At 40.7% G+C, this 27,035-nt stretch overlaps 1 protein-coding gene and 16 non-coding genes across 17 annotated transcripts in view; 1 reads left to right on the top strand and 16 right to left on the bottom strand.

The window, feature by feature from the left end:
* Positions 1-16,265, top strand: part of frmd3 (FERM domain containing 3) — a 74,959-nt gene extending 58,694 nt beyond the window's left edge. The window contains exon 14 of the mRNA XM_056246840.1: positions 15,264-16,265. Within this exon, the coding sequence (XP_056102815.1) occupies positions 15,264-15,916 (653 nt within the window). The 3' untranslated portion in view covers positions 15,917-16,265. The remainder of the gene's footprint in view (positions 1-15,263) is intronic.
* Positions 16,266-21,796: 5,531 nt separating this feature from the next.
* trnaw-cca (transfer RNA tryptophan (anticodon CCA)) lies at positions 21,797-21,868 on the bottom strand. The gene has a single exon. It is a non-coding gene; the product is annotated as a tRNA-Trp (tRNA).
* Positions 21,869-21,962: 94 nt separating this feature from the next.
* On the bottom strand, positions 21,963-22,034 carry trnaw-cca (transfer RNA tryptophan (anticodon CCA)). The gene has a single exon. It is a non-coding gene; the product is annotated as a tRNA-Trp (tRNA).
* Positions 22,035-22,127: 93 nt separating this feature from the next.
* trnaw-cca (transfer RNA tryptophan (anticodon CCA)) lies at positions 22,128-22,199 on the bottom strand. The gene has a single exon. It is a non-coding gene; the product is annotated as a tRNA-Trp (tRNA).
* Positions 22,200-22,292: 93 nt separating this feature from the next.
* On the bottom strand, positions 22,293-22,364 carry trnaw-cca (transfer RNA tryptophan (anticodon CCA)). The gene has a single exon. It is a non-coding gene; the product is annotated as a tRNA-Trp (tRNA).
* A 94-nt stretch (positions 22,365-22,458) lies between these two features.
* trnaw-cca (transfer RNA tryptophan (anticodon CCA)) lies at positions 22,459-22,530 on the bottom strand. The gene has a single exon. It is a non-coding gene; the product is annotated as a tRNA-Trp (tRNA).
* A 94-nt stretch (positions 22,531-22,624) lies between these two features.
* Positions 22,625-22,696, bottom strand: trnaw-cca (transfer RNA tryptophan (anticodon CCA)). Its single transcript has one exon. It is a non-coding gene; the product is annotated as a tRNA-Trp (tRNA).
* A 94-nt stretch (positions 22,697-22,790) lies between these two features.
* Positions 22,791-22,862, bottom strand: trnaw-cca (transfer RNA tryptophan (anticodon CCA)). The gene has a single exon. It is a non-coding gene; the product is annotated as a tRNA-Trp (tRNA).
* A 93-nt stretch (positions 22,863-22,955) lies between these two features.
* Positions 22,956-23,027, bottom strand: trnaw-cca (transfer RNA tryptophan (anticodon CCA)). The gene has a single exon. It is a non-coding gene; the product is annotated as a tRNA-Trp (tRNA).
* Positions 23,028-23,121: 94 nt separating this feature from the next.
* Positions 23,122-23,193, bottom strand: trnaw-cca (transfer RNA tryptophan (anticodon CCA)). The gene has a single exon. It is a non-coding gene; the product is annotated as a tRNA-Trp (tRNA).
* A 94-nt stretch (positions 23,194-23,287) lies between these two features.
* On the bottom strand, positions 23,288-23,359 carry trnaw-cca (transfer RNA tryptophan (anticodon CCA)). The gene has a single exon. It is a non-coding gene; the product is annotated as a tRNA-Trp (tRNA).
* Positions 23,360-23,453: 94 nt separating this feature from the next.
* Positions 23,454-23,525, bottom strand: trnaw-cca (transfer RNA tryptophan (anticodon CCA)). Its single transcript has one exon. It is a non-coding gene; the product is annotated as a tRNA-Trp (tRNA).
* A 260-nt stretch (positions 23,526-23,785) lies between these two features.
* Positions 23,786-23,857, bottom strand: trnaw-cca (transfer RNA tryptophan (anticodon CCA)). Its single transcript has one exon. It is a non-coding gene; the product is annotated as a tRNA-Trp (tRNA).
* A 260-nt stretch (positions 23,858-24,117) lies between these two features.
* On the bottom strand, positions 24,118-24,189 carry trnaw-cca (transfer RNA tryptophan (anticodon CCA)). The gene has a single exon. It is a non-coding gene; the product is annotated as a tRNA-Trp (tRNA).
* A 94-nt stretch (positions 24,190-24,283) lies between these two features.
* Positions 24,284-24,355, bottom strand: trnaw-cca (transfer RNA tryptophan (anticodon CCA)). The gene has a single exon. It is a non-coding gene; the product is annotated as a tRNA-Trp (tRNA).
* A 94-nt stretch (positions 24,356-24,449) lies between these two features.
* On the bottom strand, positions 24,450-24,521 carry trnaw-cca (transfer RNA tryptophan (anticodon CCA)). The gene has a single exon. It is a non-coding gene; the product is annotated as a tRNA-Trp (tRNA).
* A 259-nt stretch (positions 24,522-24,780) lies between these two features.
* trnaw-cca (transfer RNA tryptophan (anticodon CCA)) lies at positions 24,781-24,852 on the bottom strand. Its single transcript has one exon. It is a non-coding gene; the product is annotated as a tRNA-Trp (tRNA).
* Between the last annotated feature and the right edge of the window lie 2,183 nt (positions 24,853-27,035).

Raw genomic sequence — 27,035 nt, 5'->3', positions numbered from 1 at the left:
CCCGTTCAGGAAGGCAGAGGAAACAGGGACAGTCTCTCGCTGTGCAGACGGGACGGGGACAGTCTCTCGCTGGGCAGACGGGACGTGAACAGTCTCTCGCTGGGCAGACGGGACGGGAACAGTCTCTCGCTGGGCAGACGGGATGGGAACGGTCTCTCGCTGGGCAGTCGGGACGGGAACAGTCTCTCGCTGGGCAGACGGGACGGGAACAGTCTCTCGCTGGGCAGACGGGACGTGAACAGTCTCTCGCTGGGCAGACGGGACGTGAACGGTCTCTCCCTGGGCAGACGGGACGTGAACAGTCTCTCGCTGGGCAGACGGAACGGGAACAGTCACTCGCTGGGCAGACGGGACGTGAACAGTCTCTTGCTGGGCAGACGGGCCTTTCCTCCTTCTCCGTCCGCGACGGCGAGAAGCAGGTCTCGAATTGTCCCCATGGACCGATGAAAATTTGGTTGAGCAAAACGTAGCGATGAAGTAGTCCGGGCAATCCAAATACTCGTCATCCATGTGATGATCAACCAGATTCGCCCAGTAAGACTCCTCGTCCTCCATGCTGCTGAGTCCCTTAGTGGTCGGATCTTTCTGTCACGGTACGGTTACCAAAAGTGAAGGAGAGGACTCAAGTGCAGCATAAGGGGTATATTTATTAACAAAACACAAAACAAAAACCCACGAGCGGGAAAACATAAAAGATAAAGCATAAAACAGAACCAAACTAAAAAACCAACCTGACAAGGAACAACATAAGCATGACAAGGAAAACCGGGGAAACATAAAGCAAAGATCCGACAAAGACTGCATACAAGGGGAGACTTATAAAGGGAACAAATCAAGAGGGAAACAGGTGGTTGAACTCAAACAATAATCAGGTAACGAGGGGGAGGGATCAGACAATGACATGAGCACATGGCCCAACATAACAAACACCCAAGTGTCACACAGGACAGGACAGACACGTGACATTGCGGCAATACAGAGCGATATAGTGCACGCACTGAGACGAGAGAGGTATGTATCAACTCGTCTTAGTTAAGGGAATAACATAGTTTAATAAGAAAAACTGGTGGAGTATCCCTTTAAAGATAAACCCCTCCAACTGTAAAAAACTTGGACCCCTGAAATGAAAATGAATAAAAAAAACTAACAAATGATTATGATCATTTATGATTATGACTTCTGATTAAAATGTTGTTCATTCACATGAGCTGGCCATATTAATATACTAGAAAAATATGTTTTTATTCTACAAGAGGGTGATTGATTGATCTGGTATAATGAAGAGCAAAGATATGACGTACCAAAAGCAGATCAGTCAGAACCTTCGTCTTTGGGTGAGAGAGTTGGACATTAAGAAAGGCCGATAAAAGGAAAATCAATGCATTCGAAATGTGGAGCTGGTGGAAATTGTTACGAATACCATGGATAGCCAGGAAAACAAACTGACTGACTTTGGCCACATACGGGTGCAAACTTAGAAGTCAGTAAAGTTGGGAATGGTCAGTAGTATCAGAAGAAGGGGACGGCAACAAACATGCTGGCTCGACACCATCAAATCGGACACCAATATGAACATTAAACAGTTGAAAAAAGCAGAGCTCAATGGCATGGAGAATGCTTGTCCATAAGGTCGCCGAGAGTCAGATACGACTGAATGCGTAGATCATCACTTTTGAGAGAAATAGCTAAGTCAGGTGTGGATGAACAACATCTGAAGGTTTAAGCACTGCTTTTCACTGACCTTTGATAAAAATGACTTAATTTAGTCTTATTTTAGAAATGCTGTGTATCCACCAAAGCATTTTTTTCCAGCTGAAAACGCCAGGCAGCCAAGCAGGGTTTTTTTTTTTCAGTTAACATGACTAGTATAGTATTCCATTTCATAGCATTTGGTTGCTATGATATGAAATATTCATGGGATTGTTTGTAGTATCTGATTTCATAGTTTGTTTCTGAATATAAAAATGTGTACTTGTACTTGTACTTGTGCTTGTACTGAAGTACTTGCTCTGGCCTCTGTTTTAAATGATTTTGTTCTGTCTTTTTGCCATCTGTTGTTGTTGTACAAGCAGTATGTGTATTTATCCCACCCCTCCTACACTGTGATTGGACGACTGGGTAAAAAGTTACAGTGATGAGCACTGCGTTTAACCCAAAGTTGAACATTGTTTAACTCTCGGCAACCAGAAAAAAAAACCAAACGTGCAGCGCACAGCGTGAAATAGACTTTTGTAATCTCACGTGATGCTTTTTTCACACCAATAAGTATTATTATAAAGTCCAAGACCACTTTTGTATCGCCCATTGTATATTTTGCATGAAAAACTGACCTAGTGCAGACGTTATATTGCCAGATATAACACCCCCCATTCTCAAGGGAAACGTTTAAAGTGAGCCGATCAGGTGCTGGTATCTGTGGAGACTCCAATCAGAGCTTTAAAAATACTTGTGAATTTCCCAGCAGACAGCATGTTAGCAGTGATTAGATAAGAGGCCTGCTCGGGCTTGTGCTATTAGAGGTGTGCATTAAAGCAATGACACTCAAGTACACATGCTTACGGAGTTAGAAGCTGCTGGTTTAATGATGTCCTTGGATTGAATCACTTAGCTGTTTAAACTCAGATCATTCGGAACAGAGTGAAGGAGGAGCATGATCAGAGTGTTTCATGTAAGGGTTTAGTCACGCGAGTCTGGGGAGATAAAGCCGTGTAGTCCATGTGAGGAGTCCTGAAGCTGGTTCATCAATACTAAGCCCCTTAAAGATCAAGTTACCGGAGGAGAGGACAAGGTTTTAACAACTGGATGTCACACTGGCCCTTCTCAGAAGTTCCCTGTTCATCCTGTATTAAAATAATGTGCTTGCTAAGACAGATATAGAGATTGGAATAAACTAGTTTATTTCACTAAACTTTAACATGCTAAAACGAAATGCATTATAAACCTATTTACCTACTTTATTTTTTTACTGATTTTCTTTTTGGGCTATTCTAGAACAGGTTTTGAATGTTGAATGTTAAAAAAACACCTTATTTTTCACATATTTGATATTGTTGCAGCTCCTCTCTTGCAAGTCTGTCAGAAACATTCTGTTTAGTTCCCGTCTCTATGAAGCCCCTCCTTCAGAAAAGTGTAATGATTGGTCGGCTGGACCAGTGTGTTGTGATTGGTCAACTGCTTTGAGCGTGTTTGGGAAATGTCACACCACTTACAAACGCGGGTTTCAACACACTTCTAACTTAAATAAACCGGCCTTGCCGCTTTTTTGCGTTTGCCTTGGGTGGAAATAATTTAAATGAGGAATATTACGAAGTGTTCGTTCCCAGAAGAAAACTCAAGACTATAATGGAGGCGTTTCAGGGAGTTCAGAAATGGTGTGCACTGATATAGAGAATAACAACATTACACTCTATAGAAAGTTGAAAATGTTAAAAAAGCATAATAAGTTTAATTTTTGTTTAAACTTAACTACAACATTATTACAAATGTGTAATTACAAATATGATATACATAACATACAATTAAAGTTCACTATAGCCATATTTCAAAGACAATAGAAGTAGTAGTACATATAAAGATGTACTTAAGTCCTACTTAAGTGGGTCAAAAAGCTCTCTGAAGTTCAGCTTGGTACTCCCATTTAGTACTGCCATTTCTTTTTTTGTAGAAAAGGATGGATGAGTTAAAATGTTTTTGTGGTAATCAACATAATGCCACAAATGTTAACAATTGATCTTAACTTACTTAACCTAAATGTTTTATTCCTTTAATATCTGTTCATGAAATATCAAAGGGTCATGAAACCCTAAACTAAATTTCTCTGAGATTTCAACAGAGTTGTGTGCGTGTTGAGCAACATAGAAGATAATGTTATCATCCATTATTTTAATTGTAGGAGAAAACTAGTCTATTTTAAGCTTTTTTTGGCACTATTTTTACCTTCCTAGTTTAATTCGTTTTCATGTCTACGTTTTTGTACCATAGTACATTGATGACTCATAATTATTCATGAGACTGTGTGTGTGTCCTTATCCTATGAGAAGATTCTTTGCTTAATTATTCACTACAGCATGATTTCCTATGACGTCCTTCAAACTGTAAGATTGCATACATTAAGTGAGAAATGCATTTATGGATCAGAAATGAGTGTTTGTTTTTGCTTTATAAGAGTTTCTGCATCACACAGTAAGCTCTCATAAATAGATTCTGAGTCTTCGACACAAGCGAGATTCATCAACATTGTTTTACCGATATTACCAATCAAATGGCTTATAAAAACGCCGCAAAATAAGCACCAAAAGTTATTAATGCTGCGACAGTACTTTTATATATATTTTCGATGCAGAGTACAAATGTGAACAGCTGTGCATTTATTTGTGCATTAAATTATAGCTGTCACAGGAAATGTAGGCTACGCTACAGTACTTGTGTAATTTACAGTGAGCTTACAAAACCATGTATAATATATGTTCGTTTTGTTGTGTTCTGCAGCTTTGATTATTTTGAGAGTGAAATAAAACTGTCTAAATAGGGCTGGGTGATAAACTATATCATATCGAAATGGCGATAAAATTTACTCTGGAAAAACCTCTGGACATTTTTTCTCGATATGGATTAATCTAACAGCCTATCACACACCAAAAAATAAACATGACAACAGCCAGTCTGTCACTAGTCTCAGCCTCAGACGTCACGCCCACGGACCATTGGGTGAGCGTCTGATGCATATGGCACACTTTTCTGGAAACACTTCAGGAGTTTCGCAATCTGATTGGTTGAATTTTACAGGATGTCCGGGAGACGTGTGTGTCGCATTCTTTATCGGTCCATTTTTTTGGAAACAAATGCTGTGACTCCAAAACCCCTCGTGGAATAAAAAAGCCATTGTGTTTACAACTGTGACATTAAGGGCTTACCAGGATCAACTAAACGCTGGATTTTCAAAAGTATGTGAAGTTCGCCACTCCATTGTTGCAGTAAACTTGCACAACGTTCTTGAATTAATAATTTATTAGATCCACGCTGGTCTGTTATTGTAGGGACATCGAGATTATACTGGCACGCTCCTAAACATGACGCGGAACAAAACGAACTGTGATTGGTTGCGTTACATGTCAGTCAAACGTCCTCTTGGACGGTCTTTGGCCAAGAAAAGCTGCGATAGAGTCCAGACCTTCTGCCGTCAGTCTGAAGGTCTGGCTACGCAAGACTAGTCTGTCACAAACACCAGCTCAGTTACTCTCAGCACTAGACTTCCAAAAATCCTTCCTGCTCACCAACTGCTTACACTCCACAATCACCTGTCTATTACCTTCATTAGAATCTCTCTACAAAAGCCTGCACTTCTCACAGTACCGGTGTCTGGTTTCGTCAATCCTTATGCAAAGACAGTGTTGTTACCACCCATACAAATGACCTGACTCATTACATGACTCCTTACCTGAACTACTCACCTGTTGAGATTCCTGCCCATCATTGTCCTTTATCTTCTTGTCTTCTGATCCACCGGTTAATCTACCACCATCTCAGCCCCTGCAATGAGAGACTATTACAAGTTAATCTAAGTCTGCTTATTCATCTATTTGATGAACACTCACCGTAATATCCTGCTTGCTCTCTGCTATCTGCTAATAAACTTCTGTGAACTTGAGTTACCTGTGTTGTCTCCTTCTGTATTGTGACAGAAGACCAGACCATAGACATGAGAAGGAGCATGGTAATTGCGTCCATCAATGTTGCCCCCTTGAATGGCAAGGAACTCATGGAGGGAGTGACAGTTTTTGTTTTCCAGGGTGGCAGATGCCTAGAGGAATATGTAAAGGAGTTTGTTGACATCAGCCACTGAGCCACCTGCAGTGACCTCACCCTGATGGAGAATTTTGGTGCGGGCTGGACAGAGATACCCGCTTTGTGATGCCGCGAGGAGTCCTATCCTGGACGCTGGAGAATTACATCAACTTCGTGCTATGGATAGATGGGTCCTCATTCCTCGTTGACAGAGCGGAGGAAGACACAATCACCATCGTCCAGCCCCACCTCACACCTGTCATGCAAGCAGTCCATGTCCAGAGTCCGGTGGTGGCTCCAGTCTCTGTCCAGAGTCCGGTGATGGCTCCAGTCCCTGACTGTCGTCCAGTGAAGGCTCCAATCCCTGAGTCCGCCCCAGTCCCTGAACTCAGTGCTATTCCTGCTTCCGCCTCAGAGCCCGCACCTGCTTTAGAGCTCAGCTCAGCCCAGTGCTTGTCTCAACTAAGCCCAGTGCTCGCTCCAGCACCAAAGTTCAGCCTTGAGCTCGCACTCGTCCCAGAGCACACCAAGGAGCCCGCTCACGCACCAGAACTCAGCCCGGAGAGTACTGACAAAACAAATTATCTGACCTTCTGTTCACCCTGCTCCTTCGTTACGGTCACGGTGACCTTCACCAGTCTCCTCGTCATGGCCACGGAGGCCGATGGAATCACTTTTAGTTGATTTTTTTGACACCTGTTTCGGACTCATGGGCCCCTGAGCTATCTGCACCGCCATGGCTTCCTAAACGACCTGCACCGCCATGGGCCCCTGAGCTACAGTATCTCCACCGCCATGCCTTCCTGAGCTGCCAGCGCCTCCCTGGGTTGCCAGTGTCGTCCTGGAGATAGTTTCCTGCCTGTCACCTGACACAGCTCCAGGACGCCCACCCTCCCACCTCGGCTGGAATCCATTTTGCGCGAGGTTGCGTTTTCTGCGAGGGGAATGTACTGTCACAGTCACCAGCTCATTTAATCTCAGCACTACACTTCCCAGAATCCTTCCTGCTCTCCAACTGTACACGCTCCACAATCACCTGCACCCGCCATCTATTACTCATTAGCACCTCTCTACAAAAGCCTGCACTTCACACAGTACCGGTGTAAGGTTTCGTCAATCCTTATGGAAAGACAGTGTTGTCTCCACCCGTACAGCTTACCTGACTCCTTATCTGAACTACTCACCTATTGAGATTCCCGCCTGTCATCTACCTTCATCTTCTTGTCTTCTGATCCACCAATTTATCTACTGCCGTCACCATCACAGCACCTACAAAGGACAGAGACTATTACCAGTTAATCTAAGTCTGCTTATTCATCTATTTTATGTACAAGAATTATTCTGCTTGCTGTCTGCTACCTGCTAATAAACTTCTGTGAACTTGAGATACCAGTGTTGTCTCCTTCTGTATCGTGACACAGTCAGTGCATGTCACTAATAAATTATTTGCCTTAGTTCACTAATTAGTCTAGTTGGTTGTTAAATAGTTCCCCTCACCTGTTCTATTTCTACTCTAATTGCCTCTTTTTAACTCTGTTTATAAGCCCTGAGTTATCCTTAGTTCCTTGTCCTTTATCGTCTATGTTTGATGTGGTTGTGTTCTCCTGAGTTGCATTTCTGATTCTGAATGTATTCAGAGTATTAAGAGGTACCAAAATGGCGCCGTTGTATGTGGCTTGCCGTCTATTGCCCTCCTTCTCACTCCTAAAATTCGTGATTTTATGTTTGTTTTTATGTTTGTCGCTACTAACTTCGGACTGCAATATGTCGGAGAAAGCGTGGAAAGCGGGGCGGATTTGCAGCTCGCTTGAAGTTTCTGGCACGGTCTTCGGCTGTGTGTGTTGGTCCTGTGCTCACCAAAGAGCGCCGTCTCGCTGGTGCTTTTGCATGGTCCTTCCCCTCTTATTGGTGGCTTCGACCCGCTGTTGGATGTTTTTCATCCGACCTTTCGTGCATCATCCCCCCCAGCTTTCGACGTCGTGGAGTGAAACACCACAATCTACGCTCGCTAACTCGAACAACACAGCTGGAGATAGCTGCACCATCTCTCAAAGTGGCCCTGATTAACGCCCGGTCAGTGGTAAACAAGACATTTTTAATAAACAATTTCTTCACGATGCAGGACTTGGATATCTTATTCATCACTGAGACATGGATTAAACCGGATGAGCTAAGTCCTTTCACTGAATTAGTTCCACAGGACTGTGCTTTCCTAAATTCACCGCGGCTATCTGGCCGTGGAGGGGGACTAGCGACACTATCAATATCCCTGCCGTGGTCTAGTTCTTGGCGTGGTCCCCGCGTGGTCCCCGCGGGGGACCAATAATGGCGTGGTCCCCGCCTTATTAAAACAATATCCCTGCCGTGGTCTAACAACTAGCCCTTGCCGTACTTTTTAAGTACAACTGGTCCAACCTACATCAACTATTTCTCAGGTATTTGCCTTGGTTTATCGTCCGCCTCAACTGAATAAGGATTTTTTTAATTAATTTGCTGAGTTTGTGGGGGATTTGGTTACCAGATTTGACAAAATTCTAATCCTGGGTGATTTTAATATTTATGTGTGCTGTGATACTAAGCCACTCTCTAAAGAGTTTCGGAATCTTATTGTCTCTTTTGACCTGGATCAATGGGTGTCTGGTCACACTCATATCCAGGGACATACTCTAGATTTAATTCTATCACGTGGTCTACAGGTATCAGATATTAGTATCAGTAATACTGGTATATCCGATCACTTTCCGATTCTGTTTTCTTTACCTATCAATGATACCAGACATAAACTTCATACTTGCACACAGACAACTCGAATCTTTAATGAATGTGCTAAGGAGGACTTTGTGGCACTATACCCAGGTTTAGCTACGGAACAAGCCACTGTTCCATTACTGAGTTCCTTGGATGCTGAAGATCACTTGAACTTTTTTAACTCTGTCTGCTCTAATGTTTTAAATGCTGTTGCTCCAATCAGGGTAAAGAAAAATAATTTTAATCATGTTTCACAACCATGGCTTAATGATAATGTTCATTCACTTAGACAGACCCGTAGAAGGGCTGAACGCAGGTGGAGTAAGGACAGACTACATGTTTCTTATGAAATTTTAATGGATTCTCTTGCTGCATTTCAGCAAGCTGCTAAAGTTGCTAAAAACCACTACTTTTCTGAGCTGATTAGAATCAACAGTAACAGGCCCAATGTTTTATTTTCAATAATTGACTCTGCTCTAAATCCCACTATTAATCTGCTCCTAGAGATTTCTGATTCTCTCTGCGAAGATTTCGCAATATACTTCAATGAGAAGATCTCAATGATCAGATCCCAAATGTCGTTGTCTATTTATATGCCACTTGAAGTTCCTATATGTTCTTCTACATGGTCTGTCTTTGAACCTGTTTCCCTTGACTCTTTAGTTGAGATTGTTTCAACTCTAAAAACCACTAGCTTCTTTCAAGATGTGATTCCTACTAAATTTTTTAAGCAGGTTCTATGTGCTATCGGTTCGGATTTGTTGTTTTTTATCAACAAATGTCTCTGCACCGGGGTTGTTCCTAACAGTCTGAAACATGCCTCGGTCTTGCCGAAACTTAAAAGACCTAGCTTGGATCCATCAATTCTAAGCAACTATCGCCCAATTTCAAACTTACCCTTTATTTCAAAAATCGTAGAAAAAGTGGTTTTGAGCCAACTCAAGTTTTTTTTAAATGATAGTCAGATTTACGAGAACTTTCAGTCTGGTTTTAAATCACATCATAGTACAGAATCTGCACTTTTACGAGTCATGAATGACATTTTGCTCAGCACTGATACCGGGCAATCTGTGGCTCTGGTCATGTTGGACCTCAGCTCTGCTTTTGACCTGGTCGACCATGATATTTTAATTTCTCGTCTTGAAGTATGTACAGGTTTTAGGGGCATGGTGTTGGAATGGTTCCGCTCATATTTGTCTAACAGAAGCTACTCTGTTCGCATCGGGAAACAGTGTTCATCTAAAATGAAACTTGGGTCTGGCGTTCCGCAGGGTTCTATCCTTGGGCCAGAACTGTTTAATCTGTATATGTTACCTTTGGGTTCTATTTTAACTAAACATGGGGTTTCTTTCCACCTATATGCTGATGATACCCAAATTTACTTGCCCCTAAAACGTGATGATAAGTTTGCCCTAGAGCTATTACTGGACTGTATAAATGAACTGAAACTATGGCTTACTGGTAACTTTTTGAGTCTGAATGAAAACAAGACGGAAATTATCCTGTTTGGCCCCAGTGATCGCAGTACTCATGCTTATGACCTTCAAATGTTGTCAGCTTACAGTACCACCTGTATTCGAAATCTGGGGGTCTGGATTGATAACAACCTTAACCTTGAAAAGCAGATCAGTGCTGTGGTAAAATCCTGCGTCTTTCACCTTCGTCTCTTAGCTAAAGTTAAGCCATTTTTGTCTGGTAAGCATTTTGATAGCTATGCATGCTTTCATAACATCCAGATTGGACTATTGTAATTCTTTATATATTGGAGTTCCTCAGAAACATATCACCCGTCTACAATGTCCAAAATGCAGCTGCACGCCTCCTCAAAGGAAAACGTAAGTTTGAACATATTACACTGGTTCTGATCTCGCTTCATTGGCTACCAATTAAGTTTCGAATAGATTTTAAAGTTTTGCTTTTTGTTTTTAAATCATTACAGAATTTATCTCCCCAGTACCTATCTGAATTGCTTCACCCAGAAATTAAGTCAAGATCACTAAGATCGGGGGATTCGAACTTCCTTTCTGTCCCCAGGACCAGATTAAAAAATAGGGGTGACCGTGCTTTCGCAGCTTATGGACCCAAGCTATGGAATAGCCTACCCTCAAATATCAGATTTGCCCAAACTCTGACACTTTTTAAAACCTCTTTGAAAACGCACCTTTTCTCACTAGCTTTTAATATACCCTGATGAGTCCGTCTTTCTCTCTTTGATGTGTACTTGTTGGTCTTGTGCATGTATTGTCTACCCTTTTTACTGCTTTGATAAGCACTTTGGTCAACACCAGTTGTTTTTAAATGTGCTATACAAATAAACTGGAAATCTTCCTCCTCTAATGTTCCCACCCGATTCCTGGTCCCATCATCTTCGCTGGTTCTGTCGGCTCCACCGGTGTCGCCCTTCTCCTCGGCTCTACCTGCGCCTTACTCTGTGTGGCCCATCGGATTCGCCTCGGGCCTCCCGATCAACAGCTCGGCATTAGTATGAGGATTCCCCGACTTCACCTCAAGGCTCTAGGCCCATGTCTTCACCTCGGTCTGTCAGCCCATTGGCTCTGCGCCCCCTCGACTCCACCGTGGTCTGTCAGCCCAAGGACTCCTCCAGGCTTCCTCATAGTTCTGGCTCAGTCAGTCGCCGACTATAATCTCGAGGCGACCCTTTACCACCCTTTACCCTTTCGGCTCCACCAGGCTCTTCCGGCTTCCCTGTCATCCTCACTCCCGCTGTCGTAGCCACATTCTGCTGAGCTCCTGTCTCCGCCTCGGTCCCATATGCCAGCAGCTCCACCTTGGGCTTCTGGGCCGTGGATATCACTGTGATCCTTCATCCTCTCCATACTACATGCACCCTGGTTCCACCTTCGTCAATCAGTCCCTGGGTTCCAGCCAGGCCTTCAGTCCATGCTCCTCCCACTGTTGGCTCCACCATGGTGTCTCTCTCCACTGACTTCTCTGTCTCCACCGACTCCTGTCCATCACCAGCTCCACACCCACCTCCTACTGTAACATGTATGTTCTGTCTCTGCTCAGTTTCTGTGATTCTGTTTTCCTTAGTTCACTAATTAGTCTCATTGGTTGTTAATTAGTTTGCCACAGCTGTTCTGTTTCTACTCTGATTACCTCTTGTGTTTATAAGCCCTGCGTTATCCTTTATTCCTTGGTTGTGTTCTCCTGAGTTGCATTCATTATTAAAGACTATTAATTCCTTAATCTCCTTCGTGGTGCAAATTGTGACTACAGCCACCCGTGACAGGTAGCTACTCTGTGGAGTTTAATTGTGAACAAACAAGTTTACATGTTCACATTCATTTTCAAGCTCTAACTAATATGTGGAAAGCATTTCCTTTCCCATTAATGGTAAATGATTATCGTAATAAATCTCGCTATCATATTATATGAAAAATATTGTTATAATCCAGCCCTATGTCTGAATCAGAAGTTATTGTTGTGTTGTCAGTCTCCCCTCTTCCCTCTCGACTCTGCAGTTTGCCACGCCCACTTTTGTAGCATTTTTAAAACGGTGGTGAGAACTAACTGGTGCTGAAACAGGGGGGTTCATGCCTCTTTAATAAAGTATTAAAAAGAGATTGTTCAGGGACTACAGCATGACACCTCAGATCAGGATGAGTGTGATGTATGCTAGCTGTACTGTACTCCGGAGTGGATCTTCGCACCATAATCAGCCCCTGTGATTAGCAAAGCCTTGTGCTATGACTGATGCTGTATAAATAGCTCATCCTGCATTTGGGCTGATCCGACCCCTAATGCCCCGACTTTGTTAACACTGTCGACATGCCCGCTATCCGGTGAAGAAAAGGGGCCGGCAGGACCCCATCCTGTGGGTGTGTGTGATTTATTACAGCATTAACCCAGACAGAAGAGTTAGGGAGAGTGTTTGACATCATTCAACCAGACAGAAGCTGTGAGAAGGTCATTGTGCAGTGAGGTTGGGATTGAGAGGGAGGTGTGGAGGGGGTCAGATATGGAGGTTCTCGGAGAGCAGGGGGAGCGTGGAAGCGGTGTTCACAGTGTGGTGGGTTGTGAAGTTGTTGCTGAGGAATGTCTACAAGAGGATGCAGAGGAGGTTCTGAATGCGGTTTTGGATGAAGGTTTGGAAGAGCGGGCGGATGCCATTCGCTGTCAGGTGAAGATCACCACGCGTCACAACTTGCAGCTCCGCATGGCCAACTACACAGCACGAGACGTATATGTGCGGTTGCTTGGCCATGGAAACCGCATCTCAGGAACCGGTACGGAAGCTTCCAAAATATGGTTAAAATGATGATTCCTACTTGATTTCTTCATTGACTAGCAACCTTGCATCATTCTTAAAAATTAAAGGAATCGGTCACCCCAAAATACAATGTTGTCTTTTTGAACATAACATAGAAGATTATTCTTTAATGGCAGCTGAAAAGTCTTGATCCTACTTTGGTTTAACTTGCCAATAATATAATATAATAAAATAATGACCAAAGGGTTGACAAAAATGCACGTATTAAGCCTGATTAAGCCAACACTAAAACATAGAAAATGAATAACTAAACCAAAGGAATTCACAACATTGTAGTACAATAGTGTGGTCATTATAATGTTATTTCAGGAGCTTTTGTTAAATGTTGGGATTTTTTGTTAAATGTTTATTCAAATATTTTTCAGGTATTCATTTCCATTTCGCGGATATTATTTTAGATTTACATTAGAGTATAATTGACTAAAATATAATCTGACTTAATTTAAAGGATATTTTATCTAAAGACAAAATCTATGACACTGCTGGGGAAAATTTTAGATGTAAACCTGAGTGATTGGGTCCAAATTAAATGATTAAGCGTTATGGGGGTAGGGTTAGTTCAAATTAAACTCTGTGGCTTATGAATTAACAGTTGGGTTTTTTTTTTTTCAAATAAAAGCTAGGTTGCAATCATTTTGCACAGGCAATTAACAATTTTCTTCAGAAAATGGAAAAATCTAGTTCTTTGTCATTTGAGTGGAGGGCAGGGGATGTCTCATTTTGTGCAAAATGACATCGTTTTCTTTTCTTTTTTAACATCTTTCACATTCTTTACAAAAATCACCCTCATATTAAGTTATTGTTGCATCTTTCTGTTGCCATGGTAGCCATGATGGCCTGTTGCTAGTGATGACTGTTACATCCTCCTGGGCTAAATGGCTCTCTATGTCGCCATGGTGACATCTTCTTTTTGCCCATGCCTGCATCTACTTGCTTAAGTGTGTTTCTGTATAAGGTGTTCAATAGATAACTCATGATTATCCTATTAGTTTGACAAATATTACATTTCAGGCACTGTTAAGTGGCTGTCAATGCTGATGCCCTGAAATCTAGTACGCCCTATCAATTATAGATCATTTAATTACTAATTGTGGAATTAATGCTTTCAATCCAACGATCTAGTTTCTATGTGAAGAGACATGAATTATTTTTCAATAGCAGTTAAAATATCATTTGGAAATGAGAAGATATGTTAGATGGCATTACAGAGGTCTGTGTGTGTTAGAGAATAGTTGCATGGAGAAGCATCGACGTCAGTGGTAACTTAGCCGGGAGACTTGTCTTAATCCACACTACCCAGGCAGCTGGGTCTATATTTAGACGGGACTTGTCTAAAGAACACAGGCTGCAGCCGTGCCTTTAAACTGCTGTATAAACACATACGACATGCACACTACAAGAGCAAAAGCTTTAAACTGTGGAATAGTTTGCAAGCCACAATGACATAATAACATTTTAGTTAGCTCAAAGGATGTTGTGTACAGTGAATGTTATGAATGTGTGTCATTCTTGGGTCATTTCTGTGTATATATATATAAAGGTTTTCCAATGTCAGATTCTAGCTATTATCCATATTACTATGCGGTAACAGCCTTGAAATAGAAAATAGAAATTCATTAATCTAAACAGAAACAAATTCTTGGTAATTTTTTTAAAACTCTATTCATTTTAACGATGATGAATGGATATGATGAATTTTATATATATAGGAATAAATATATTTAAAAATAAAATGTTTTATTTGAAAAGTTCTTTTGCATTCCACTCTTAAAATAGTTGCAAATCTATCAAATAATGTGACTATGTTCAAGTCAACAGTGTTTCTTTTTCGTTCTCTTTGCTTTTATAGCGTTTTTCACAATATGGAAAGCTGTTATTTCAAGAATGCCTTAGTGCTTTACCATGGAGCAAGCTAGGGCTGGGCGATATGACAATATAAAATGACGATACAACATCTGTCCTTCGGATAAGACGTTAAAACCAAGATCCTGACTCTCTGTGGTCATTAAAAATCCCAGGATGTCCTTCGAATTTTTTTTTGGCAAGTCCTGGCAAAATTTGCCCATTGGCCTCTGTCCATCCTCATGGCCTCCTAATCATCCCCATATATACTGATCGTCTTCATCACTCTGTCTCCTCTCCACCAATAAGCTGGTGTGTGGTGGGCGTTCCGGGGCAATATGGCTGCCGTCGCATCATCCAGGTGGATGCTGCACATTGGTGGTGGTTAAGGAGATCCCCCCCTTTCCATGTAAAACGCTTTGAGAAAAGCACTATGTAAATGTAATGAATTATTATTATTAACAAGTGATCCTCACGATTTTAGATCTAGCTATAATAATAGCTCTCCTGACAATGACCCGTATGTCCTTCAGGAAATGTCGTCGGAATGCTGTGAATTTTTAGTGACTAACACAACCAATTGTTCACTCCGCAGGACTCTCGGCTTTGAAAGAATCTGTCCATCTGTCCCCACTGAAAGCGTCGGTCACTCCTGAGGAAGCAGAGGTAGAGGAGAGGGAAAACCACGGTCAGGGCAGACGAGAAGACGAGGCAGCCAATAGGACGAGAGCAGATGAGGAAAGGAGAGAGATCCGTGTAGACAGCGAAGAGGATGGGTGCAGCACCCTCACCATATCTGACACGGCGTACAGCCCGTGTGCCAGCATGGTCCCGACGCCGGTGGAGGAGGGTCAGGGCGGCCTAGACCTGCTGTTCCAGAGTCCCGCGCGCTTGCTGAAGGAGCTGCACGCGGATCCAGAGATGCAGGTGGAGCTCCGGGCGGAGAGGGAGAGGGAACTCGCCAGAGAGGCGTTTCGGCAGTCGCTGTGTAACCCGTCGAGCGGGCGGCACCAGATCCAGGCCTGTCTGAGCAGTGCCGCACGTTTGGTGGTGATGGCCATCGGTCTCCTCGTGATTCTTCTTCCCCTCCTCCTCGTCCTGCTGGAGTCGGATCTGGACATCTCCTTCTTGCATGACATCCGCCAGACGCCCGAGTTCGAGCAGTTCCACTACGAGTACTACTGCCCCATGCGACGCTGGTTCCTCTGCAAACTCGAACTCATAACGGAGCGGCTATGGGGCGACTGAGGCTCACCGTCCTACAGGAACTACAGGGAACGGGGGCGGGAATGAAATGGAATGGGCAGGTTTGCTCTCCTACATTACATGATTTATTCATTCACATCTTTTGCAAATCATGCCAATACGTTTTCATAGCGGCAACTGAGGCAGTGTCCCGGCTGTAGTTTTATAAGTAGCATTAGAGAACAGCATGTGCCTATTCTCAGATAGTTCAGTCAACTTCATGAAGGGCGAACGAAAAGCACAGCTCGAAAAGAAATGCATCTTACATTTCAACATTGATAGTGGATATGTATGCCTTTTCAATATTTTCCATTCATTTCATATGCCTGTTAAAAAAAAACGTATCAATCAAGGGTCCAAAATTAACTTTTTGTCCAAAATTAACTTTTTGCCTTAGCTGTCAATAGTGGGATTCTGAAATCTTCAATGGAAAAGAATACTGAATCCCTGTTTCCACAAAAATATTAAGCAGCACAACTGTTTTCAACATTGGTAATAATAAGAAATGTTTCTTGACACTGAAGACTGGAGGAATCAATGATTTTACAAAAAGAATCAATTCTTATCCTAGACTCTTTTGAGTTGACTCCCCATCAGCTCAAGCATCACATACTAGTGAATCTCTTTGTAAGCCAGCTCTCACCAAAAAATCTAGACCCATTACGACTTTGTTCCTCATATTTCTGTTTTGCTGGCTTAACGGCAGGAATGTGACGCACCATGGCATCCTAGTTTGATTTCTGATGGCAAATTTGTTAGAAGAGGCTAAATCTCTTCTTTTCTGTAGTCAGTTTGTATATCTCTTTGATTCGCTTATATCAGTGAGGGTCGGAAGGTATGGAAGCTTGTTTCCGCCATGCAATAAAAAATAAAAATAAAGGTAATTCCGACTTTTTATCTTACACTTTTTTTCATGCAATTCTGAGTTTATATCTCAAAATTCTGAGAATAAAAATGTCTGAATTGCGAAGTCTTGAATAAACTCACAATTCTGGCTTTTTTATGGCTCATATAAACTCAGAATTGCAAGTTACAAAGTTTAAATTGTGTGATATTAACTCGCAACTGCAAGAAAAAAGTCAGAATTGTGAGATAAAAAGTTGCAATCACCTTTTTAAATGTTTTATTCCGTGGCGGAAACAAGCTTTCATAAGAAGGTCACTGTTAAACGATGCGTAAGGTTAGCCAAACTGGCCAGTTAAACACTCCTTCATCAAAGACAATTTTTCTATTCACATTTGACGCTTAAGTTCATTTTGGACCCTTATAGCAGTTTCCAAGTGAAATCCTGTACACTCATATGAAGAGTCCATATCAAATGATTTGATGTCTTTGACTCAATCAACCTCCATAACAACACAAATAATGCAAGTCAAAATGTAGAAGAGGCACAGGCAGGAAATGAGCTCGGTCCCGCTTCCCTAAATCGACTTATTTTTCTTAAAAATCAAATCAGCTATTAAAGACAAGCAGATTTTGACCTCATAACACTGTATTGGATTAAACGTTCTCAGCCTCTCACAGAGCAACACACACACACACACGGATATGAGAGCGAGGGCAAGCTATACATGCTAAAACTTAATATCTGTTTTTAAAATTTTATACATTTTTATGTGACGCTTACAGTTAGTTATATTTTTCAGCAAAAAAAAACAACCTAAGTTATCTTATTTAAACTGATTTACACTAAAAAGTAGGTGGTATAGAAGTGAAATATTTTTATTATCACCAATAGTTTACCTTAAAATGCTGTGCTGTGTTTTTTATATAGAATAGCACAAACTTTAAAACAGATTTTAATTTTGTTTTTTCACATTTTCAGATGTCATGAGCAGATGTAACAGCAGGTTGCTAGTACATTTGAGAGGCTCTTATGAAACGGATCACTGTAATCACACAAAATACATAACCAAATTGCATGAAATGCCATAAATTCACCTATTAAAGAAAATGTGTTGTGTCAATATCATTATGGGGAACTCCAAAGATTGAACGTATTGAAACAATGAAAGTGCAGCTAATAAAATTTCCTTTACAAATGGTCCATTTGGCCCCAAAAAAGTTGTGAAATCTTATCTACATTTCATTTGCACAGTTGGCTCTTCTTTATAGTTATCTTTATATATCTTTTTTTCATTTCAGGCCGTATTGATTGTGTAAATTGTATCAGTGAAGGGTTTCAGTCACTCGTGCAGCACACAACTTGATTTTATTCCTTGGGAATTGATCGAATCATGAAATGTATTTTTGTCCCTGATTAACTTCCCTTTGGATAACTTGTTTGGCAAATAGATTTGAAGTTTGTTTTTCTGTTTATTTATTGTTATATCCCCATGCATGCCAAACCAGAAAAAAAACCCTGTGATGGCTTTTTTTTATATGTTATTAAAGAGAATCATTTAAGTTCACCCAAAAATGAAAATTCCCTCACCAATTTCTTGCCCTCATGCCATCCCCGATGTACATGCCTTTCTTTCTTCAGATAAACTTAAATGAAGATTTTTTAAAAATAATTCATCTCTGTGAGTCCATATAATACAAGTGAATGGGTGCCACTCGGTCGACGCTTGAAAAACCACACACAGCGATCGTGACGATAATCCATATGACTCCAGTGGATGAATCGGTTACACTTTATATCGATGGTCCAATTCAGACATTCTACTTACTATAAGTAACTTTGCAACTACATGTCAACATAACTTTCATTAGAGTACACTATTAGGTATGATTGGCATTCTTGGTAAATATGATGAAAGATGGCTGTAAAAATAAATCTGCATTGTTTATCCTGTTGATCTTTTTTATCAAAATATTTGCAAAAAAATCTAACCTTTCATTAAAGTAAAACAATTGAAAGTGGGGGGAAAATCACATATTGAAATAAATGTTTAGAAATTATTATAAGTAAAATATCAAAACCTGACGTCCTCTGCTAGAAATCTTATAATGGGCCGTGTTTAGATCTTCCAGGACAATGATACAAAACAAACATCAAAATCAACACAAAAATGGGTCACTGAGCACAAAATTAAGCCATGACCACTCCAATCCCTTGACCTGAACCCTATAGAAAATGAGTGGGCCAAACTGAAGAGGAGATGCACCAACATGGAGCTGGGAATCTGAAGGACCTGGAGAGATTCTGTACGGAGGAATAGTCTCTTATCTCCAAACTCACCAGGCATTATATGAGAAGACTCAGAGCTGTTTTCTTGGCAAAAGGAGGTTGCCAAAGGTATTGAATAAAAGGGTGCCATTAATTGTGGCCAGCGTGTATTGGAGAAAAATGTTTATTTCATAGAGTTCCCCTCCCATTTTTAATTCTTTTACTTCAATGAAAGGTTATATTTTTGTGAATTTTTTCAATTAAAGATCAAAAGGATTAACAAAGAAGATGTTATTTTCACAGGCTTCTTTGTTCATATTTACCAAGGGTGCCAATAATTCCAACCATGACTGTAAGTGTGTCAACGTCTCTCTCATGATCGCTCGTATGAAAGTAGACCGGAAGCAATGATTGACAGTTAAAAGAGTTTAAAATATTAGTCTTTTTCTTACACCTATCGCTTGGCTTTCACCCATTCACTTGCATCATATGGACTCACAGAGATGGATTATTTTCCTAAAAAATGAGTGTGTTTATCTGAGGACAGAAAGTCATATACATCGGAGATGGCATGAGGGTGAGTAACTGATGAGATCATTTTCATTTTTGGGTGAACTATCCCTTTAAGTAGATGACAATACATAGCATGATTATGTTAGTGTTTCCTTCAGCGCTCCAGGATCAGACTGACGTTGATCTGCCTGACACAGGGCTTTGACCACATCCACATCAACTAATCAAATTAACACGGCTACTTGTGATGCAAATCTGATGTGATGTCACATCTGTTGCTGAGGTGATAGCAAAAGGGCTAATGACACATTTCTGTCAACTATATTGAGTTCTATATAAAAAAACAAAACGCTGATCGCTGATATTTACTGTCTAACAGCAGGTGGCTCTCTCAGGAACGCATGTCAAATACTGAAGGATCTTTAAAAAGCGGTTTATTTTCTGATAAAAAAGAAAAGTAAAGAAAACAAATATGCATATTAGCAGACAGGCATTTATATGGATACGCTATCGCAGAGAAAATATTTGATTGCTATTGTATGTTATTTGGGGCTCATTGTGTGGTTGATATTCCTACCGGCTCATATTTAATCAATATATTACCATTACAATATGTGCATCATCAAATCAATATCAGAATAACGTAACACCTACATAATGCATAAGGTTGTGATTTAGTCATTATTCATCAATGTAAATTTCTTTTTAATTTTTTTTTATTAAATGACATACTGTATACACTACAAGTCAAATCTTGGACACACTTGACAGAATTTTTCATAATATTAATATCATTAGTTAATCTTATGTAATATAATTTATTAACATTAATTTATTCTGATATTTCATAAATATTAATTCATATTAATATTAAAATAAAAAAATAAAATATTTGGACCCACACCCACTTTATATTAAGTGTCTTTGGCTACTACGCACTAATATTTAAACAAATCCTTTGATCCAAGGCACTTTCTGTTTTTACATTGTACTTACATTTAAAAATACCTTACATCTATAATTACACTGTTACCCTCCATAGCAGCAAAAGAGTTTTTAAAACAACACGGACACAATAAGTACAAATAGTTTTTACAAATAAGTGCACAGTAGTTAAAGAGACCTAATATAAAGTGGGACCTTATGTTTTATTAATTTTAAAGGGGCTATATGTAAAATTCAGAAACCCTTGTTATTAGCGACACCGGTGGCCATTCAGTGAACTGCAGCCAGCAGCTTATTGCTCGTACTCATTCACACATAACATACAAGAGACTGAACGTGATTCAAGGCCACGATATAAAAAAAAATTTAATTAGAAGTTGGAAATATCTTTGCAGCGATACACTGTTAGTGAACATCCATACGCCGCCCACGCTGCTGAGAGCGATGTTTAGATGAATATGTAAATATGTGCTGTACGCTTTACTCTCAATAACAAAATAAACGCACAAAAATGACAGCGGTGAGAAAGCAGCAGTTAAGAAAGCATCTTATGTTAGCGATGTGGATATGTTTGCACCAGCTCTGCAATTCACTGGCGTCATGTTGTGGTATTAATACCATCATGAGGTATTAAATATAGAGTAAATATATAGACTAATCTGTGTGTGTTTACACCATAGATATGTATTATGTATATCTATGGTTTACACAACTTTTTTCAAAATGGCGGGTGGTGGTGTTTCGGGTGCGTTCAGCCAATCAGCGTACACTAACGTCACTGGTAGTTCCAATAGTGCTGGGTTAGATCCTACTCTAAAGTAGGAGGTAAATTAGTTCCTCCAAAAAGTTCCTAGAACTAAAATCATTCCTAGTTCCTGCGGTGCGAACACACCAAAAAACGGGTACTTCCGCGATTAGTTCTGGGAACTATAAAAAAGTTTCTCGGGTGCGAAAGCTCTGGTGGCTGGTCTCGTTTTTTTGCAAGTTTCGTTACAAGCTGTTCACACTTTGGCAATTAAAAAGCGATTAATACATGAACATTCTTACATATAGCCCTGTTAAACATTTACATTTATTATCTAATGGCCTATGGATAAATGTGCAGTAAAATGTTAATTAAAGACTTGCGCTAAAATTAGAGATTGATTGAACCCGACGTGATTTGAACACGTAACCTTCTGATCTGGAGTCAGACACGCTACCGGTGCGCCACGAGGCCCTTCACATCTGTCAAATTGCTGAGCTAGTTATAGGGTCTAGCAACAAGGATTCCTGAATTTTATTAAAGACTTGCGCTAAATTTAGAGATTGATTGACCCCGACGTGATTTGAACACGCAACCTTCTGATCTGGAGTCAGACGCGCTACCCTTGCGCCACGAGGCCCTGCGCTTCTGTCAAATTGCTGAGCTAGTTATAGGGTCTAGCAACAAGGATTCCTGAATTGTATTAAAGACTTGCGCTAAAATTAGAGATTGATTGACCCCGACGTGATTTGAACACGCAACCCTCTGATTTGGAGTCAGACGCGCTACCGTTGCGCCACGAGGCCCTGCGCTTCTGACAAATTGCTGAGCTAGTTATAGGGTTTAGCAACAAGGATTCCTGAATTTTATTAAAGACTTGCGCTAAATTAGAGATTGATTGACCCCGACGTGATTTGAACACGCAACCTTCTGATCTGGAGTCAGACGCGCTACCGTTGCGCCACGAGGCCCTTCCGTCTGTCAAATTGCTGAGCTAGTTATAGGGTCTAGCAACAAGGATTCCTGAATTGTATTAAAGACTTGCGCTAAAATAAGAGATTGATTGACCCCGACGTGATTTGAACACGCAACCTTCTGATCTGGAGTCAGACGCGCTACCGTTGCGCCACGAGGCCCTTCACATCTGTCAAATTGCTGAGCTAGTTATAGGGTCTAGCAACAAGGATTCCTGAATTGTATTAAAGACTTGCGCTAAAATAAGAGATTGATTGACCCCGACGTGATTTGAACACGCAACCTTCTGATCTGGAGTCAGACGCGCTACCGTTGCGCCACGAGGCCCTTCACATCTGTCAAATTGCTGAGCTAGTTATAGGGTCTAGCAACAAGGATTCCTGAATTGTATTAAAGACTTGCGCTAAAATTAGAGATTGATTGACCCCGACGTGATTTGAACACGCATCCTTCTGATCTGGAGTCAGACGCGCTACCGTTGCGCCACGAGGCCCTGCGCTTCTGACAAATTGCTGAGCTAGTTATAGGGTCTAGCAACAAGGATTCCTGAATTGTATTAAAGACTTGCGCTAAAATTAGAGATTGATTGACCCCGACGTGATTTGAACACGCATCCTTCTGATCTGGAGTCAGACGCGCTACCGTTGCGCCACGAGGCCCTTCCGTCTGTCAAATTGCTGAGCTAGTTATAGGGTCTAGCAACAAGGATTCCTGAATTGTATTAAAGACTTGCGCTAAAATAAGAGATTGATTGACCCCGACGTGATTTGAACACGCAACCTTCTGATCTGGAGTCAGACGCGCTACCGTTGCGCCACGAGGCCCTTCACATCTGTCAAATTGCTGAGCTAGTTATAGGGTCTAGCAACAAGGATTCCTGAATTGTATTAAAGACTTGCGCTAAAATAAGAGATTGATTGACCCCGACGTGATTTGAACACGCAACCTTCTGATCTGGAGTCAGACGCGCTACCGTTGCGCCACGAGGCCCTTCACATCTGTCAAATTGCTGAGCTAGTTATAGGGTCTAGCAACAAGGATTCCTGAATTGTATTAAAGACTTGCGCTAAAATTAGAGATTGATTGACCCCGACGTGATTTGAACACGCATCCTTCTGATCTGGAGTCAGACGCGCTACCGTTGCGCCACGAGGCCCTGCGCTTCTGACAAATTGCTGAGCTAGTTATAGGGTCTAGCAACAAGGATTCCTGAATTTTATTAAAGACTTGCGCTAAAATTAGAGATTGATTGACCCCGACGTGATTTGAACACGCAACCTTCTGATCTGGAGTCAGACGCGCTACCGTTGCGCCACGAGGCCCTGCGCTTCTGACAAATTGCTGAGCTAGTTATAGGGTCTAGCAACAAGGATTCCTGAATTGTATTAAAGACTTGCGCTAAAATTAGAGATTGATTGACCCCGACGTGATTTGAACACGCATCCTTCTGATCTGGAGTCAGACGCGCTACCCTTGCGCAACCAGGCCCTGCGCTTCTGTCAAATTGCTGAGCTAGTTATAGGGTCTAGCAACAAGGATTCCTGAATTGTATTAAAGACTTGCGCTAAAATTAGAGATTGATCGACCCCGACGTGATTTGAACACGCAACCTTCTGATCTGGAGTCAGACGCGCTACCGTTGCACCACGAGGCCCTGCGCTTCTGTCAAATTGCTGAGCTAGTTATAGGGTCTAGCAACAAGGATTACTGAATTGTATTAAAGACTTGCGCTAAACTTAGAGAATGATTGACCCCGACATGATTTTAACACAAAACCTTCTGATCTGGAGTCAGACGCGCTACCGTTGCGCCACGAGGCCCTTCACGCCTGTCAAATTGCTGAGCTAGTTATAGGGTCTAGCAACAAGGATTCCTGAATTTTATTAAAGACTTGCGCTAAAATTAGAGATTGATTGACCCCGACGTGATTTGAACACGCAACCTTCTGATCTGGAGTCAGACGCGCTACCCTTGCACCACGAGGCCCTGCGCTTCTGTCAAATTACTGAGCTAGTTATAGGGTCTAGCAACAAGGATTCCTGAATTGTATTAAAGACTTGCGCTAAAATTAGAGATTGATTGACCCCGACGTGATTTGAACACGCAACCTTCTGATCTGGAGTCAGACGCGCTACCGTTGCGCCACGAGGCCCTGCGCTTCTGACAAATTGCTGAGCTAGTTATAGGGTCTAGCAACAAGGATTCCTGAATTGTATTAAAGACTTGCGCTAAAATTAGAGATTGATTGACCCCGACGTGATTTGAACACGCAACCTTCTGATTTGGAGTCAGACGCGCTACCGTTGCGCCATGAGGCCCTGCGCTTCTGTCAAATTGCTGAGCTAGTTATAGGGTCTAGCAACAAGGATTACTGAATTGTATTAAAGACTTGCGCTAAACTTAGAGAATGATTACCCCGACATGATTTTAACACAAAACCTTCTGATCTGGAGTCAGACGCGCTACCGTTGCGCCACGAGGCCCTTCACGCCTGTCAAATTGCTGAGCTAGTTATAGGGTCTAGCAACAAGGATTCCTGAATTTTATTAAAGACTTGCGCTAAAATTAGAGATTGATTGACCCCGACGTGATTTGAACACACAACCTTCTGATCTGGAGTCAGACGCGCTACCGTTGCACCACGAGGCCCTGCGCTTCTGTCAAATTGCTGAGCTAGTTATAGGGTCTAGCAACAAGGATTACTGAATTGTATTAAAGACTTGCGCTAAACTTAGAGAATGATTGACCCCGACATGATTTTAACACAAAACCTTCTGATCTGGAGTCTGAATCTAGAGAAGGAATCACAAATTTAAATTTGGGTTAAGGAAATAATTTAAATTTGATTTGGTCAATACATAATTCCATTTGTTATTTCATAGTGGTAATGATTATTATTATCCACATTTTAAAATAATTGAAAAGAAAAGGTGTGTCCAAACTTTTCACCGGTAGTGTCTACATACACTGTACATTAAACCGCTGACTCTTTGTCGCTCTGCATGTATACCTCTGTAAATACTGTGAAAAGAAAATATCATTCTCATTTCAAGTGTCTGACCTTGTGTATTCAGCTAGCTCATCTAAGTCTTATTTGTATATGATCATAGGACTATGAAAAGACATGAAGGCTTTTTTTCTACCTGTGTTCAGGTTTCTCTGGACTTTCAGCTCAGGGTTGAGTCATATTAATGGGTTCATGAAACAGACCATAATATAAATACAACATTAATACTTTGTTCTGATGCTGCTGTGAAAGTTGTTGTTCTCATTGTATTAAAAAAAACCATCACATAGAGTATGTGTAATATGTACATAATAGATAGTCATGCTTTGTGCTTTAATGTGTGTTACCATGTCCAATGAAACCAGAGAACCAGTGGCCACGTTCAGTCAAACTGCTAGACAAAGCCAACTTCATTCGTTTTAAGGCAGGCAATAGCAGGTTGACTGAATTTGCCTATTATCCTGAACATCTCCTATCGTATATTGTAGTGTGGCAAAATATAGATGTCCAAACTCATTTTAATTGGCCAGAGGGTAAACCTATTTCATACAGCATTCAGAAATGTCATGCACTGGAATTTGCTGTTTATTGTTTTTGTAGCCTTGCTATTTCTGTTGCATGATGGGACACCAAGATTTCAAGGGAACCCTTCGTTTCGTCATGTTTGATGGAAGTGATTTTATTTGCCAGTGGACAATACTGTCCACAACACTGAACATTGATAGGAATGGAAATGGAAATTCAAAAGGCAAAATATTGCAATTATTTCAATGTTTTCAAATATTCAGCTTTATTTATTTATTAATAAATTAATTGCAGAATTGCGTTTGTTAAATGTAATGATTTTGGATCATTTTTACAAAGCCTGTCAAGAACATCATATCAGGGTCATAATTTACCCCAAAATCAAAAGATTTAAAATATTTATATATATATTAAGAAAGTATTAAGAAAATTACATGTATTAAACATTGTGAAAAGAAGAATGAAATTGTATAGTATTTCTACATCATGGCAGTGTTTGTGATCAAACAACAAAAATATTGTTTTTCATTGCTCTCATTACAGTAATGAGAATCATCATTGAGAATAATGAGAATTACAAACAAACTCAAATTAAATCATCCGGATGCATTCCCGTAATGAGGATTTGGAAGGGAAATGTCCTTAATTATGAGCATAATGGCACAATGCAAAATCTTAATGGTCCTTTAAATAGACTATGTAAAATATATGTATATTTTTTTCTTTTTCATATGTTTCCAGGATGAAATATGATCTGAAAAAAGTGAAATTCACCTCTTTGGATGGTGTATAGAGTATAGAGTTGACTGGCCTGGTTATTTCTTTACACTGATTAAAAAAAAGAAAACATTGACCAATTCTTGTTCAAGATCTAGATCTTGATCAGAGCTTTGTGGCAAAAAAAACAAAACAAAACCCAGATGATTCTTACATAACATGGCTAAACATAAACCCAACCTGTTGCCCTTTAAAAAAAACATGATAATTATACATCAAAGCAAGAAAATATGCAAATGAACTGAACATCTGGAAATGCGTGTTCAACTTTACTTTTTTCTTTAGAGGTTTGAAATCTTTTCAGTGTTTGGTGATTTCATAGCGTATGTGAAATGTGTTTTGTTTGCATGTTTAGCAGCATTAATATAAATGTTTCAGTTTAAAACAGTCTGTCACTTAATTCCAAAAATGCAACTCTGGGAGAAAAAAAAAGAAGAAATCAGTTCCCAGATTCACTGGGAATCGCCTTATTAAATTTGTAAAGTGATTTTTGATTGTTTATATGTTCAAAAAAATTGAATTG

The sequence above is a fragment of the Rhinichthys klamathensis genome, unplaced genomic scaffold (assembly GCF_029890125.1).
Source record: "Rhinichthys klamathensis goyatoka isolate OS25496 unplaced genomic scaffold, OSU_Roscu_1.1 h1tg000040l_1, whole genome shotgun sequence".
Lineage (NCBI taxonomy): Eukaryota > Metazoa > Chordata > Actinopteri > Cypriniformes > Leuciscidae > Rhinichthys > Rhinichthys klamathensis.
This window is presented reverse-complemented; position numbering and strand designations above follow the sequence as displayed.